This window comes from Chinchilla lanigera, unplaced genomic scaffold, assembly GCF_000276665.1.
Source record: "Chinchilla lanigera isolate Chin_1 unplaced genomic scaffold, ChiLan1.0 scaffold00041, whole genome shotgun sequence".
Taxonomy (NCBI): Eukaryota; Metazoa; Chordata; class Mammalia; order Rodentia; family Chinchillidae; genus Chinchilla; species Chinchilla lanigera.
In genome coordinates, this window is record NW_004955442.1 from 751,757 (window position 1) to 767,212 (window position 15,456).

The following is a 15,456-nucleotide window of genomic DNA, read 5'->3' on the forward strand; positions in this document are numbered from 1 at the left end:
GAGACAAACTTGCCCCCAGTTGGAGACAAGGACAAGTGCTACTTCTTGGATAAGGGCCTGCCTGATGGGCCCTGCGGCACTTGGGAGAGTTTGGGTCCAAGCAGGTCGACAAGCTGCCCACTGACATTCAGGGACCTGTGGGAGCTGTGGAGCTCTGTTGTTTTCAGTGCTGGCAGCCCTGGTTTTCCCTGGTGTGTGGCTCTGCATCTTGGGCAGGAGGGTTTGGGCACCTGCTGGGCAGTGCAGGGACCACTTTGGGCCATTCCCTCACTCCTTGGGTGTGGGAGAAGGTCTGGACTCAGCCCTCCCTTTCCACATTTCTGGGCTTTATTTTTAGTTTTGATGAGTCAGAGGGCGAGGAAGGGTCAGCTCAGCACAGCATCGTGCAGGGCGGCTTCGCGGCCAGTCGTGCTGCTGTCGGCTGCCTTTCCCCCTCCACACCATGCCGCTGGCTGCACTCACCCCACACTGTTGGGCAGCAGGCTGCGGACCTTTCGTGCTGTGTCTAAGCAGGATCAGTGCCCAGCACCCAGCAGGCCCTGAGCTAACTGCCGGCCTCTCAGGGTTACTTTGCTCAGCTGTGCTTGGCTTTCAAGCTGCCCCTAGCTTGTTTGGAGACCTGCGCCTGTGCTGTGCCTAATGTGCTTCCCCTTTTTTTCTAGTGTTGGGGTTTGAACCCAGGGCCTTTGCCCCGAGCTGAATCCCCACCCCTTTTGAGATAGGGTCTTACTGAGTTGCTCAGGCTGGACTCAAAGTTGTGATCATCTTGCCTCAGCCTCCCAGAGTACTGGGTATGGGTCGCCATGCCCAGCCTTCTCCTCTCTCCCCCTTCACCCTTCCTCCTCCCCTTCCTCTGTGGGATTGAGCCCAAGACCTTCACACTGAGTTGCATCCATAACCTATATTTTATTTTTTGTTTTAAGATGGCTTTACTAAGTTGCTCAGGCTGGGCTGGAACTTGGGAATCCTTGTGCCTTAGCCTCCCAGAGCTGTGGGATTATGCCACAAAAATGGCTTTCAAAAATGACCTGTAAGCCTGGCCCTTTCCGGGCTGTGTCAGGTGAAAGAGCTTGTAATCTCTGGAGCCAGTCTGCCTGGGTTTGACCCAGGCCCAAGTGACTTGTGGCTAGTCTTCTCCCCTCTGTTTTGTTTCTGTGTCCCTTTCTGTAAAGCCGGAATAATTACAGTGCCTGCCTTCTGTGGTTGCAAGGTGGTAACACGGGAGGAGGTTCTGAATGCATTCACAAAGGGGTCGTAATTTGGATGTCTTGATGCTGGCTGGCTCCAGACCATTGGTGGTTCAAGCTGGTAGGAACATATTAAATCCTGAACACAGTGCCAGGCATGAAGTTGTGGGTTACTAAGAGCTGCTGTTTTATTGTTCCTGCCACTCCTGTTAACCTGAGCTACAGTCCCTTGGGGCTGCACCCCGAATCAGCTCTGTGCACTGCGTCTCGTGGCTGGGGACGCTGGGAAGTGGAGACCGGCTTCCAACCCAGGCCCTCCAGTTCAGGCCCCCTCTATTTGTTGGTGAAGCCTTTTGTGTTCTTCTCATTTATTCCTTCCTTGCTTTCTTCTTCCTGGGCTGTGTGTCTTCATTTCTGAAAAGTTGTACGTACTCATGGCTCAAAATGCAAAAGGTATAAATGGTACCTGTTGGGAATTGTCCCACCTGACCCTTTCAGATCCTTCCCTGGAAGTAAGTGACTGTGTTACCAGTTTCTAGGGCTTTCTCTTCAGAGAGATTTTGTGCACATGCGGATATTCTTGTACACTTCTTGTGTGTGTCCCTTGTTTCGCACACACTGTTATATCCCTTGTTTTTACTTTAGTTGACCTCACACCAGTATGTAAGTTGCTGAGTCCACCGCAGAGGGAGACCTTAGGTGTAGGTATTGGGAGCTGAGTCCCTGCCCAGCCTGCAGACCACCTGTGCTCCTTACCTACACTGGGCCCAGTCTGGTCTGGTCTTCTCTAGTGAGGAATGGTCGATGCACAGACAGTGCACATTTATTGTGTACAGCTGTGAAGAGTTGGAGGTAAGAATGTATCCGTGTTCAGTGCCATGAACACTCCCTTCACAGCCAAAAGGCTTTATTTGTTCTGGAGCACTCACCCACCTGGCAGACTTTTAAGTGTCCAGGACAGTAGTGCTAACTGCACAGCACTGTGTCATAGGTGCCTGGGCCTTACTCATCTTGAATAATTGAACTTTACACCCTTGACCTTTACCTGCTGTTTCCCAGGCCCTACAAACCACCATTCTACTCCCCACCTTGTAAGTTGGGCTTTTAGGGCCCATCTGTGGGTGAGTGAGTTTGTACAGTTTCTTTCTGTGTCTGGCTGATTTCACTTAGCAGAATGTCCTCTGAGGTCTGCTGTGTCATCAGATGGCAGGGTCTTCCTCTTTTTTAAGGTTGAGTAATATTCTACTGCATGTATGTTCTGCCTTTGTACATTCGGCTGTGGGTGGACATCTAGATGGCCTGCCTGCTGTGACGGTGCTGTGACAGTGAGCCGGTGTTGTGAATTCCCCTCTGTGTGCCAGATGTGACCAGGATTGGACGTCACTCACGTACCCCCGGTCAGGAGTTCTGTGCTTCTTGGCATTTGGCATTCAGCTGTGGGAGTGGGATTTGGGGATCTTAGGGCCTCAGGCTGCTGTTGCCCTTAATTCTCAAGGAAGCATGGGCGGGATGGGCCCCCACCGAGCCTTAGTTTTTGTTAGCAGCACAGAGTACGAGTCTTGACCCTTCCCGGTTCTGGTGCGCATGCAGAAGGCACAGGCCCATTCTGTCCCATAGGGAAGAGTGGCCACAGCGAGCTTGCTGTGGAGTGACATCCCATGAGGATGCTGCCTCTCAGCACTCCTGTGACCTCTGCACTCAGCTTCAATGCAGAGCAGAGCTGGGCAACAGGCAAGCTGCACAACCAGTGTGAAAGACACTTCGACTCCCCAGTGCCAGGTAACAGCTGCTCCTCTGTGCACGTGCTGGGGGCTGGACTTGAAGTCAGACCTCCATGCATCCCTGCTGGTGGCTGTGTGATGTTGGAAAACTTAAGTAGCCTTTCTGGTCCCACTTCCTGCTAAGGTCATGGGGGAAGTGAATGTGTTACCACCTTAGGTGTTGACTCAGTGGTCACTTTGTACCAGGTTTCTTCATTATCTCTTCTGTTGCCTTGATGACAACCCCAACCTCTTTGCCTGCCTCCCTTAGGTTGACTTCCCTAATATGCAGATGAGTCAGTGCCACGCCCTGTTCCGTGCCTACCCGTGGCTTCCTGTGGCACATGGAACGAAAATCTGCACTCCTTACCACGGCTCCAGCACTGGCCAAGTTGTAGCCTCCGGGGACTTCTTCAGCCCTATCTTGGGTCCTGGTCATTACAGCAGCCATATGGGGTCCCTTCCTGGGGCCTCAGCACTGCCGTCCCTCAGCCGTATATGTGCTCCCCTAGATCTCTGTACAGCAGACTCCTCCAGACCCTTCTGATCCGGACCCTGCAGAAACATCTCTTCCTGCAGTGCCTTACCCCAGTGCTTGCTGTCCTGTTAGTCTTCCACTGCCCTTCACAGTGAGCACCACTCTTTGTTACTACGTTTTTATTTGTAGCTTTTGTGTTTCATGACTGAGTTTTAAGAGTACGGAGACCAGGTCTCAGATCCCCATGCTTGGCCCGAGGGCTTGGCCAGGGTTGAATGGACTGGTGATCAGAACCCTGCACTTGTATGTATCTGTCCAGCTCTGGGCTGCCAGGAACTGAACCTGGAGCCGTTTGTGTTTCACTCTCCTGGTTTCACTCCCTGCTAACTCCGTAGTAGTCTGGTCTAGAAGGAGCGAGTCCCATTTTACATAGAAGTAGCGAAGGTCTCCAGAAGTGAGCTGAGGAGGGGCAGTGCATGCAGGCTGGGGACACTGCTTATCATCCTGGACAGGTGTACAGCAGAGAGGACAGGTGTAGCACAGGACAGGTGTACAGCGCAGGACAGGTGTACAGCAGAGAGTGATCCAGCCTCGTGTCAGTGGCTCTGAGGTGGAGAAGGCCCCCCGCTTGGGGTCATAGGTCTGCAAGTGGCAGAGACGCAAACCCAGCTCTGCCCGCTCTGTTCGTCACCACTGCCCAGCGCTGCTCACGTTCTGTGGGAAGTGGGGTTGCCGGATGTTTTCAGGCCTAATCAGAACCTTGCTTCTCTGTTCTGTGCGCGCGAACTTGGAGTGCACAAGTCCTGTGTTTAGTTGGTGTTGTGCCCCACAGAACTACTGTCTCCAGGCCGTGGCAGGCTGAGTTTGTGCCCTTGATCTTGCCCACCCCGGGGAGTTCCCAGCACTGGTTCTGGGGTGGAGGGGACCAGTACAGAAGCAGAGAGCTCAGTGTCAGGCTTCCCACAGGTTCAGATCTCAGCTCTACTTCTTCCTGGCTTTCGAACTGAACAAGTTGTGTGAATTTCTGGACTTCAGGGTCCTTTGCAGAAAAGGAGGAAGTGTTAGCAACCTGGCCTTGGAGGCCTTTTGGGAGGTTTAAAAAGACTCAGACTTGGAAGACCTTGAACATCGAGCCTGTTGTGGCTAGTGCTGCCGTTATTACTGGCAGCCAGTCAATGATGTTCCTTTGGTTCTTTTTTCCCAAGTCAGTATTTAGAAATTTCTACCCTTAAACTCCTGCTACTATTTATTTATTTAAAGTGGGAACTAGTTTTGTTGTTGTTTTTATAGAGGCAATACATGCAGAGTAAAAAATTCAAGCAGAACAAAAGATAATAAACCAAAATCTAATAGTCGCCTGCCTCTCGCTGGGTACAGGTCTACTCCCTGGAGATCCGCTTTGCTTGTTCTTCCTTGAATCCTTCTAAGAAAATTTTCCTGCCTGTCATATGTGATTTTATAAATAGGAACAGTGCTGCAGTCATATAAGAAACACAGGCCCCAGCGGAGCTCGTTTTACCTCGTAAGCCCCTGTTACCACCACATGAGCTCTTCCTGACTCTCCAGAAGGATGCAGCCCTGCCCACACCTTAATATTTATTGATTGATTGCAGTATTGGGATTGAACCCGGAGCCTTTGCATTGAGCTTCATTCCCAGTCTTTTAAAACAGTTTTTGAGACAGAGTCTTGCCCAGTCACAGTTGCCCAGGTGGGTTCAAACGTGTTATCCTCTTGCCTTAGCCTCCTAGAGTGCTAGGGTTATAGGCATGTGCCACCGTGCCCAGTCCATACCTTAACTGTAACCCGTGGAGACTGGTTTAAGAGCTCTGACCTCCAGAACTATATGTGGTACTGTGTTAAGCCATCATTTATAACAGCAGCAATAGGAAACCAACATAGGTAATTGGTTCCGAAACTGGTGACCAGGTCCTTGAGAACTCAGTGCTTTTGCTTGACCCAGCCTGGATTTCCCACAGATAAAACCCAGAGCACCCCTGTTAAAATTTGTTCCCTAGCACTGAGAACCAGCACGGGAATGGGCCCTTGGCACAGCGATCAGGTCCCCTAGGAGGGGGCCCCAGCCTCGTCATTTATAAGCCTTGCAACCTTAGGCAAGCTACTTGGCCTCTCTCTCTTTCAGTTTCCTCATTTACTTGGATCCAGATAACTTCTCTTATAGGTGGTCACGAAGATTAAGTTAATTTACGCAAAATGCAGTATTCAGTGCCCGGCTAATGCTAGGCAGCACTGTTGTGTTATCTATATGAATATAAGGTTATCTTATTTTAAGAGTCTATTGAGCAAAGCTCAATGTATTTTTACTGCTAACACATGATGAATGGTACAGCACAGTCTTTGAAAAGATGTCTCAGATCCTGGGGCCTCAGTTTCCTTATCTGTGGAATGGGGATATGGGCAGGGCTGCTTCTCAGAGGATGGCACAGTCATAGCCTTCTGTGGGGGACTTGGCCCATCAGCCACAGCCATTCAGCCCAGAAAGGGACCGTGTGCAGTGATACCCGCAGAGAAGTGTTAGGAAGGCTCTGCTCACTGACCAAGCTGACTTGGATTTGTGCCCCAGATCCTCGAATGTCAGAGCTGAGGGCAACGAGACATTAGAAGGTGACTAAGCTGTTGAGGCATCTTGTAAAGACCAGGTTTGGTGGTGAGGTGGGATGAGGACACACTGTCACCCTTTAGATTCCTGGGGCCAACGCTTCCTGAAACACAGGCCGGGTTATGCAGTGATGGGTTCATGACTTCTCTTCCAGAGCTGACATTTGTGGGTCTGTGGTTCTCCCTGAGCAGAAGCAGCATGCTGGTGGGGCTGGGCTGATTCCTGAGCTCCTTGGCTTAGGAGGGAGGCCCAGTGTGGCTGCGGTCTCTTGAGCTGGGAGAGCGAGAGACCCTCAGATTTCTAGCTTGTCATCACTTCCTTGAGCTGGAGATGAGGCCCAGTGGTCACCATCCGCCCCCCAAAAAGAGAGGACCAAGCTACTTGCTTCCTGGATTTTGGAAGCTGGGGTTGGATGAAGGATATCTCTGGGTCTGGCCAGTGAGGGTCACACAGGAGACCCCTCAGGACAGTGACATCTGTGGTCAGAGCCACCCTAGGTGGCTGGCAGGGTCCCAGGTGAGGCGGGTGGGGCAGGGTGGCTCACCTGGCTGCCCTTCTGAGCAGTGGAAGTTCCTTTCTAAGGCAGATTTCCCCTTTGTGTCCCTGTTCCTCACCCCTCTCTGGCTGCCCTCTTGGTCAAGCTGCCGTCTGGCTGTGAGCAGGAGCCCAGCCACGTGTGCTCCCCGGTTTGCCATCTGTTGGGGAAACGCCTTCCGCTGCCCAGTGTTTGCGACCTCTCCTTCTGAGTCCGCGTCCTCAGGTGGCCCCTGCTTTCCTCCCGAGCTGACTTGCTAGCCCGAGCTTTTCTTGGTCCTTTAAGCTTCTTAACGCCAGGCAGTGTGAGTGGCAGGGTTGAAAGCTCCATCCCCTTGCAGAGCACCTCTCATTCATGGTCCCGTTACATTCTCACCAGAACCTTCTAGGAGCTGTGCCTTCATGACTGCGTCACTGCGGGAAGAGTTGTTACCTGTCCAATTTGAATCCACACCTTACCTGATCAGAAAGCCAACGCTCATAGCTAGGCTCTACCTGGATTGACCTCCGCTCGAGTGACCCCTCCACCGCCGCCCCTGGTACTGGGGATTGAACCCAGACCCTTCGCTCTGAACTACATCCCCAGCCCTTTTTATTTCTTGACAGCATTTTGCTAAGTGGTCAAGTTGCCCAGATGGATGGATTGTGAGATCTTCCTGCCTCACCCTCCCAAAGTTCTGGAATTACGGACATTTGGCACCACATCAAATGTCTGATTTTATTTACAAAAATCAAATCAACCAAATGAACAAGGAAAATTAACAACAACCACAAAATTAAAATAAAGTAGGAAATAAACCAGGGAGGGAAGGCATGATTTTAGATTATTTGTAATTTCTAGGTATCTGCTGGGTGAGGAGGATGAGAGTCAAAGATAAATAAAACTTGGCCCAGGTCCTTGCAGTATACATAGTGATAGTCAGTTAGTAAAGTCATTGCCATGGTGAGAGGCTGACGGTGAGGAGGCTTTTTAAAGGAGGTATCTAAGTGGGATTTGAAGGAGGAGTAGGGGTTTTTTCCGGGAAACAGTGCAGAGAGAGGGTCTAGCAAGAGATAGAGAATGGAAGAAGCTACTCATTTGTCTTGGCTCCGAGAGTGCCTTGAGGGCCAGGACCGGGACTTCCTCAGTCTCAGGGCCATGAACACAGCCTTGGCAAATACCCTTCTGAGTAAATGCCTGAGATGGCCCATTGAGGAACAGCACTGGGGAAGTGGTCGGGGAAGTAGGTGGGACCTGAATACAGAAGGCTTCTGTGGCCGCAGGGTAGGAAGCCATGGGAGGCTGTTAACCACAGGAGAGAGGGCAACTCGATCAGTCTCATTTATTTTTATTTTTTTTGTGTGTGTCTGTGTGTGGGGTGCGCGGGATCGAGCTCAGGCTTACATGTGCTAGACAAGCAGTGCACCCCTCGGCCATTCCTCCAGCCTCATTTATTAATGCAAATTCATTAATGTCTCACTTGTTAATGCAAATACTTGAGTCTGAATTTTTCTGACTGCTTTTAAAGACACATGGAAAGGTCTTTAGTTTTGCTTGGCATGAGGAGAGCAGGAAGTTAAACTCCCGTGAGATACGTTCTGCTATCACTTTGGCAGAGACCCAAAGCCTGGAACTCAGTGTGTCTGGAGAGGTGGAGGGCACATTGATGACTCTGCTCTGCCGACTGTGCCTGCCTTGTGTTTAAGTGTGCAGCCTCTGACCCAGCAGTTTTACTTCTACAAAGTTGTGTCATAGATACGCTTGCTTCTATGTGAAATGAAGACATTTTTTTCCCAAAGCTTTGTTGTTTGTTGCAAGAGCAACCCAAAAGCCCAGACTGCAGGAGACAAATTTAAAATTCATGCATGCAAAGGAATGTAGAGCATGCATCGCGAAGAATGGAGAAACCACATATATAATTTAAGATCTATTGTTAAGAGAAAAAAAAAAAGGTACAGAATATTGCGTGAATAATATTCCTTCCATTTGATAACAGGACACATTTGCATACGTGTTTGTTCTTTCTGGAGGGATACGTAAGAAACTGGTAATAGTTGCTTCTAGAAAGAGGAACTGGGTGGGGAGATTTTAAGGAATGGGATGGAAGACTTCTCATTTCTACTCTAGTCAAGATAAATTAAAATATCAAGAATTAAGCAAATCTGTGTTTCTGATAAAGGTCAGTTTCCAGTATTGGTTAAGTTAAAAAAAAAACAACAACAAGGTACAGAATAAGAGTAAAATCTAGTATTTTTTGAGGAAACCAAATACATGGACTGTATTTGGAATATATAGCAGCAGTAGTTCAGCTGTGGGATGAAACGAAGGGCTGCTAGTTAAGGGAAACCTGATTGTTTACCATATGCTGTTTTGTGTAGTTTAAAAAAAATATTAGCACACAAATGTATTATCTATTACAAACAAACACATTCAAGGAGAGAGAAGGACAGAGGAATGGGTTTATGCGTACGGCTGGGGGAAGCGATGCGTGTATGCACACACAGGTGGTGGGCAGACCCATAGACAGGTGGCTGAGGGGGTGCATGGGTTCGCGGATGCATAGGTAGTTCTGTCTGTGGGTGTCCGTGTGGATGGGGATGGCTAGATACCTGGCTGGAGTGGGGGCTGAGGAGGGCCAGGAGACGTGGAGGTGGGATGGGTTGGGTGCTATTGCAGAGGCCCAGGCAGGGAATAATGGGCTAGGATCAGATTGTTGAAATGTCTCTCATATGAATTATGTTTCTTGTGTACATAACTCTGTAGGCCCAGCATGGTTTTCTTTCTAGAAGGGCAAATTCCTCTGGTATGAACCTTTTTTGGCAACTGCTCAGAAGCTGTTCTGTGTGTAATAACCACCAACAGCGTAATCCCCTTTCAGCTATCACCTCAGGACTTATAAGTGGTGTGAAACCAATTAAAATGGTAGCCTTTGATATAAATCACTCATCTCCCTAACCGTGTTCTTTTTATGGTTCTCTTCCAAATGCCCAAGTCCATAAAAGCCTGAGCTTTGTCTTTCAATTTTTAATTTTTTAGGTTCTTTGTGTCTCAAATTTTCCAAACTAAGTCTCTTTTGACTGTTGGCCTTCTCGAGTTTACTTTTCAATAATCCTTTGTTCACGGTCTGGAAAAACAACGTTTTTGTCTTTTTGAGACAGGGTCACACTATGTAGTCCAGGCTGGCCTTGAACTCTTGATGTAGCCCACGCTGGCCTCTAACTCGCTGCGATCCCCCAGCCTCAGCCTCCCACATCAGCCTCCCAAGTACTGGGATTATAGGTGTGTGCCATCACCTCTGGCAAAAATAACTGTTTGTATCATAGCGTGTTTATATTTCTGAAGACTAGTGTAGGTACTTGCTTTATATCCAGATATCTCTGTCTGTCTCTCCGAACTCCTTTATTTTTGCATTTATAACCACCTGAGCGATGTTTAAGTGTGTAGTTCTGTGACGATATGTTCCTGTTATGTCTAGCTGATCTCTGTTTTGAAATTCTTGGCACACATATTTTGATCAGTTGTTAACTGCATTCTCCTTTTTGAGAGGCTGGAGAGGGAACCCAGGGTCTCATACTTGCCTGCTAGTCAAGTGCTTTTCCACATCCAGCCTTCAGCTGTTTTCTGGAGGTGAAATGATCTGTTGGCTTCTCACACTCTCTTCATCAACAGTTTTTTGGACATGACTTTAAACTTTGTGCGGCATCGTAAGTTTCTGCACTCCTTGCGGTTCCTTCTCCTCGAAGTGAGTCTGAGACGCTGTTGGGATTGGAGCTGTTGAGAGGGTGTGTAGTCGGTGGTCCCGGAGTGGGCTGGCAGACCGAGAGGTTCCAGGGTAGAACCTTGTCCAAGGACAGACGGGTGTGGAGCAGAGATACAGGCCCATGTTCTGATTTTTGCAAAGAAGACCAAAGGCCAAAATTTTATGTGAAACGGGCTAATTGTAAATGTTAGCAACTAATCTGGGTTTTAAAAGCTTGTCTAAAACTGCCGCAGGGAACTACGGGTGGCTACATTTGCTTTGAGGTGGGGGCTGTCTTACCTTCTTGTTTTATCCGGTCTAATCATGACAGAGATTGGAAATTGAGATGCCACCATGGAGCAGTAACTTTTCTCAAAGTTGTATACCCAGTCCACAGTCAGGTCAGGACTTAAAGCAAATTACAGAATTCTGGTAGCTAGTGGAAGTTAATTCTTGGGCAGATGTACTTGATCTAGCTACGTAAGTGTGGATCTGTTTATGTATTGGCATGCCTCTTTAACAAAACACAAGCTTTTTATTTTACTAATTTTTTTTTCCCTCCCTTCCCTTCCTCTCCGCTTCCCTTTATTTTTTTCTTCCCGGTACTGGGGATTTAACCCAGGGGTGCTCTACCACTGAGCTACATCCCCAGTCCTTTTTACTTTGAGTCTTTGTCTTGCTAAACTGCCCTGGCAGGACTCAAACTTGCAATCCTCCTACCTCAGCCTCCCTTAATGCTGGGATTATTATTTTATTTTTTGAGATAGAATCTCCTTATGTAGCCCAGGCTAGCCATGAACTTGCTAGATAGCCTCAAATTTATGATCATTATGACCCTCCTGTCTCAGCCTCCTGAGTGTGTGGATGGTTTAATGGTGAGATACAGGGATTTTAACCCCGCTGCTTAAATTTGGATTTATCTCCAAAGCATCCCAGCTATGTGATACTGGGTTCAACTTCTCTGTGACTTAGTTTTTACATTTTGTTTTGTTTCTTTGTTTTGTTTGAGACAGCATCTCACTATGTAGTTCAGGCTTTCCTTGAAGTCACTGTGTAGTCCAGGCTGTTCTCAGTCTTGTGGCAACCCTCCTGCTGCAGCCTCCCGTAGTGCTGGGATTACAGGCATGCACTAGCATGCTTGTCCCTAGTTTTCACATCTTAAAAAGTAGGTGATAAAATATTTAACTCCTAAAATCAAAGGACATACTAATTGATTTATCTAAGCATTTGGAGTAAGTCCTGGCACCCCGAGCTGCTGGTAGGCGCTGGCCGTGATGGTGATGGTGATGGTGAAGGTGATGAAGAGGATCAGAAAGTTTTCATTTCACAGGATGGTAAAGTCAGGGTGACCCCCATGACCCAAGTGTTCTCTGTTTAAAAAGGGCATCCTTCATGGTCCCTCTAAGAGGCACTGTGTGTATTTGTGCCGCAGTGGGACTCGCAACAAGTTCTGGGACTTTGTCTGTTCTGCAGGGTGAGACGTGACGTCACTGTGTTCCCATCCCTTGCTTCTGGGTCTTCTGGCCAGCGACCTTTGCAAGTTGGCCCATGTACCCTCCTCTCTGGCAGCCCCACAGCAGCTGTGCTGAGCCTGGGCAAGCCCCCTTCCTGGTCGTGGTGGTGGCGGCAGGGTCCCTAAGCTGCGCTGTTCTGTGTCCGCAGGACTGGAATGCCACATGGTACACCAGCAACCCTGACTTCACCAAGTGCTTTCAGAACACCGTCCTCGTGTGGGTGCCTTGCTGCTACCTCTGGGCCTGCTTCCCTTTCTACTTCCTCTATCTCTCCCGACATGACCGGGGCTACATTCAGATGACGCACCTCAACAAAGCCAAAACTGTAAGTCACCCGGGACGTCACTGGGGTGGAAGGGGTGGGGCATCCAGGCGGGGAACCACAGACCCTGGGTAAAACCCACATTTTTCTTTCATTTAATTGGCCCTATGTTCCTTTATTTTGAAGGCAGAAGAATAATGTGGTAGATAAAAAATGGAGCTTTGCAGCCAAACATAGGTTCACATCCCAGCTCTGCCACTTTCTAGCTCTGTGACCTGTGACACATTTTTTAACTTCACCAAGCCTTCGGTTTCCTCATTTGTGTGTTGGGGATGATAGCCTTCTTAGTTAGGGATCATCAGGAAATTACCAGGAGGTCTTCCTCCCTTATTAAAGCTATTTCCTTTTTATTTTCTACTTTCAAGCTTTTATAACTTTAAACTACATGAAAATTGCAAGCAGAATACCAGAACTAGTGCCGACTCCCTATATCAGTGTTGACAAACCTGTGGCATGCATGCTGTAGCGGGCTGTTTGTTATCTGTCATGGCCCTGTCCCACTGCTCATGTTCACAAATTTGGGGGCCTGTGGCCAGGTAGCACATCACTCTGGGGACACATGGTGGGCCAAATTATCCACTTCATGGCTAGAAAAATGAAGAAGACCAGGGTCCCACAGTCCCCTTCAAGGGGACAGCCCCTGGGCCCTAAAACCTCTCCTGTACCCCACCTCTGAGCCCACAGGTGCCCATCACCAAGAGAGACCCTCAGCATAGCCCGTGGTCCCTGGGTGGCAACGCCAGGGTTGCATGGCCTCATGTCTCGGGATAAGTGTGCCCCTCTGGGGCAGGGGCTTGGTAGCCAGGGGAGGCTGCACGTGTGGGTGCAGCAGATAGATGGGAACTCTCTGCATCTTCCCCTTAATTTTTCTGCCTACCCCAAACTGCTTTAAAACAAAAAGGCTTTAACAAATACCTGTTTCTCTCCTTACTAGATATGATGTCTTCTTTTCAGACTGCTAGGAGTACTTCATATGTTTCTTGGGGAACATTAGCATTTTTAAGAATAATAATCAGATTTCATCCTTCCCCTTGCTCAAAAGCCTTCCCTTAGCTTCCCACTACCAGGACTGTACTCTGGAACTCCTCCTAAAGGCCCAGCACAGGTAGCTCCAACACAGGTTCCTCTTTAGCCATCACCTACTGTACCCATTGCTCATTGCACAGCTGCAGCAAACCCTTTGGGCATGTTCCTACCACAGGCTGTTTGCACTTCCCTCATTCTTTGCTTGGGTTGTTTTTTCTCCACTTGTTGCCTGATTAGAGAGGCCTTCCCCAAGCACTCTTGATGAACTGATTTCATTTTTCTGTACAACACTTACTACTCTGTGGCATGATAGTATGCATTTTTCAGTTTCTTTCCAGTTTTCTTTCACTAGGCTATCAGCTCCATGAACACAGGGACTTGGTTTTGTTCTCCGTTATTTTCCCACGCACTAGAAGCATGGGAGATGTGTAGCAGGCCCTCAGTGGGCACTGACTGGATGAGCATTCCTGAGCGAATGACTGCATATGAGGGGCTTTATACGCTGGGCAGGGGTTGCAGCCGCAGAGAAGCCACAGGCCCATCCTTAAGTGTTTGATGCGGGAGCATTAGCCAGACTTGGCAGAGGAGCCTGAGCCCTCTGTTCCTCTGCTTGGAGCGACTTGTCCGTATTCCCAGAGCTGGGGGTTTCTCAGAGACGGTGGCCGATCACTGGGGGCTGGCTGGTGCCCGAGGGCTGAGCTTTTGTGGGGCGTAGGGGCCATGCAGTGCTGTCTGCCATGAGATGTGTATGTGCTCTTTCCTTGCAGGCCTTGGGATTCTTGCTGTGGATTGTCTGCTGGGCAGACCTCTTCTACTCTTTCTGGGAAAGAAGTCAGGGCAAGCTCCTGCCCCCAGTGTTGCTGGTCAGCCCCACTCTCTTGGGTATCACCATGGTAAGTAGGAGCTGGCTGCAAACCCTTGGCCATCTGCCAGGCCCTGTTGGGGGCCAAAAGTAGTAGCTGGTAGAAGAGGCAGGGGAAGTAAGTGAGAAGTGCTGTGTTATGTACGCATACCAGCTCCCTGTCATGAATGGAAGCATGACGTACTGCAGACATATACTAATAGAAATAAAAATTTAAATTAAAAATGGTAGTAGCTGGCAATTAGACATGAGGAGAACCCAAGGTGAACCTCCAGAATCCAGCTTCTCTTGAAAAATCCTGAGACCTGGCAATGCCGGACACACAGTTGTCTCAGGGAAGGGCCCCTGGAATGGATATGTAGCCGCAGCCCGGAGGTGGGGCATTGCCGCACTGTTTGCTGCAGTCCCTGCCCTCCTCTGTTGCCTCCTGCCCAGAGGGTGAATAGCAGATGCTTCTTTCCATCACATTTGCTGCCTTGTTTTCTCAGACTGGCTACCTCAGTCATTTATACATCTGCCTGGGGCCTTGTAGCCTCTGCCATTTCTCGGCTGTGGTGTAGCAGGTTGGGTACCAGGCTGCTCAGAAAGCCCTTTCGTTATTACAGCTGAAGTTGTTGAGGGCTTACTGTGCCTGACAGGGTTCCTGATGTTTGACTCTTCTTGCAATTCATCTGATTCTCAGAACAAACCTGTGTGACACAGGTACTCAGTTGTCCCCTTTCACAGGTGAGGAAATGAAAGCACAGAAAGGTTAAATGCATTGCTCTAGGTCACACAGCTAATACACAGTGGAGCAAGGCCTCAGCCCTTTTAGTTAACCTTGTCGTCACTGCATTGTGCTGCAGCTGTGACCACAGAGTGACCTGCTTGGAAGCAAGCGCTATTTCCCTGTGTACCACAGGCCTGGGGCCCCTGGGAAGCCTGGAGGGTTCTCAGGAGCAGGGCCCTTGAGCTCTAGGGAAGGAGCAAGCTTGAAGCAGGCTGAGCAGGGAGAATGTCTGGGGAAGGGCTGGGGGCTGAAAGGCAGTGTGGGGAGGGAGGGCGAGTTGCCCTGTGGAGCAGGAACAGAGTGGAAGTTGGGGGAGGGGACAGCAGGGGTGAAGGAAGGTGAGGCACAGCTGGTGGGGAGGACCACGGCCCTACAGCACATGTGTGCAAGTGTCCTCCTCTCTGAGCCAGGCACCACCCTTATCCCATTATGTAGTAGTTCATTTATGTGTGTTTGATCATTTTGCCCATGTTACAGATAAGTGAACCAAGGTACAGGGGGTGGAGGAACTGGGGCAAGGTCACACAACTAGAAAGTGGTAGAGCCAGATTCCAAACATGGCTCAGGCATCTGTTCTGCCAGGCAGGCATTGTGAGTGTCCTGCTGGGCCTTGCTTCTTGTTGGGAGGCATTAGGAATATGAGAGGGGAGACAGTCCCACTGTCCTA

At 49.4% G+C, this 15,456-nt stretch overlaps 1 protein-coding gene across 1 annotated transcript in view; it reads left to right on the plus strand.

Moving 5' to 3' along the window:
• Abcc1 (ATP-binding cassette, sub-family C (CFTR/MRP), member 1) overlaps positions 1–15,456 on the plus strand; it is a 129,505-nt gene that overhangs the window by 22,435 nt on the left and 91,614 nt on the right. The window contains exons 2-3 of the mRNA XM_005391080.2: positions 11,959–12,135; positions 13,926–14,051. Of these exons, the coding sequence (XP_005391137.1) occupies positions 11,959–12,135; positions 13,926–14,051 (303 nt within the window). The remainder of the gene's footprint in view (positions 1–11,958; positions 12,136–13,925; positions 14,052–15,456) is intronic.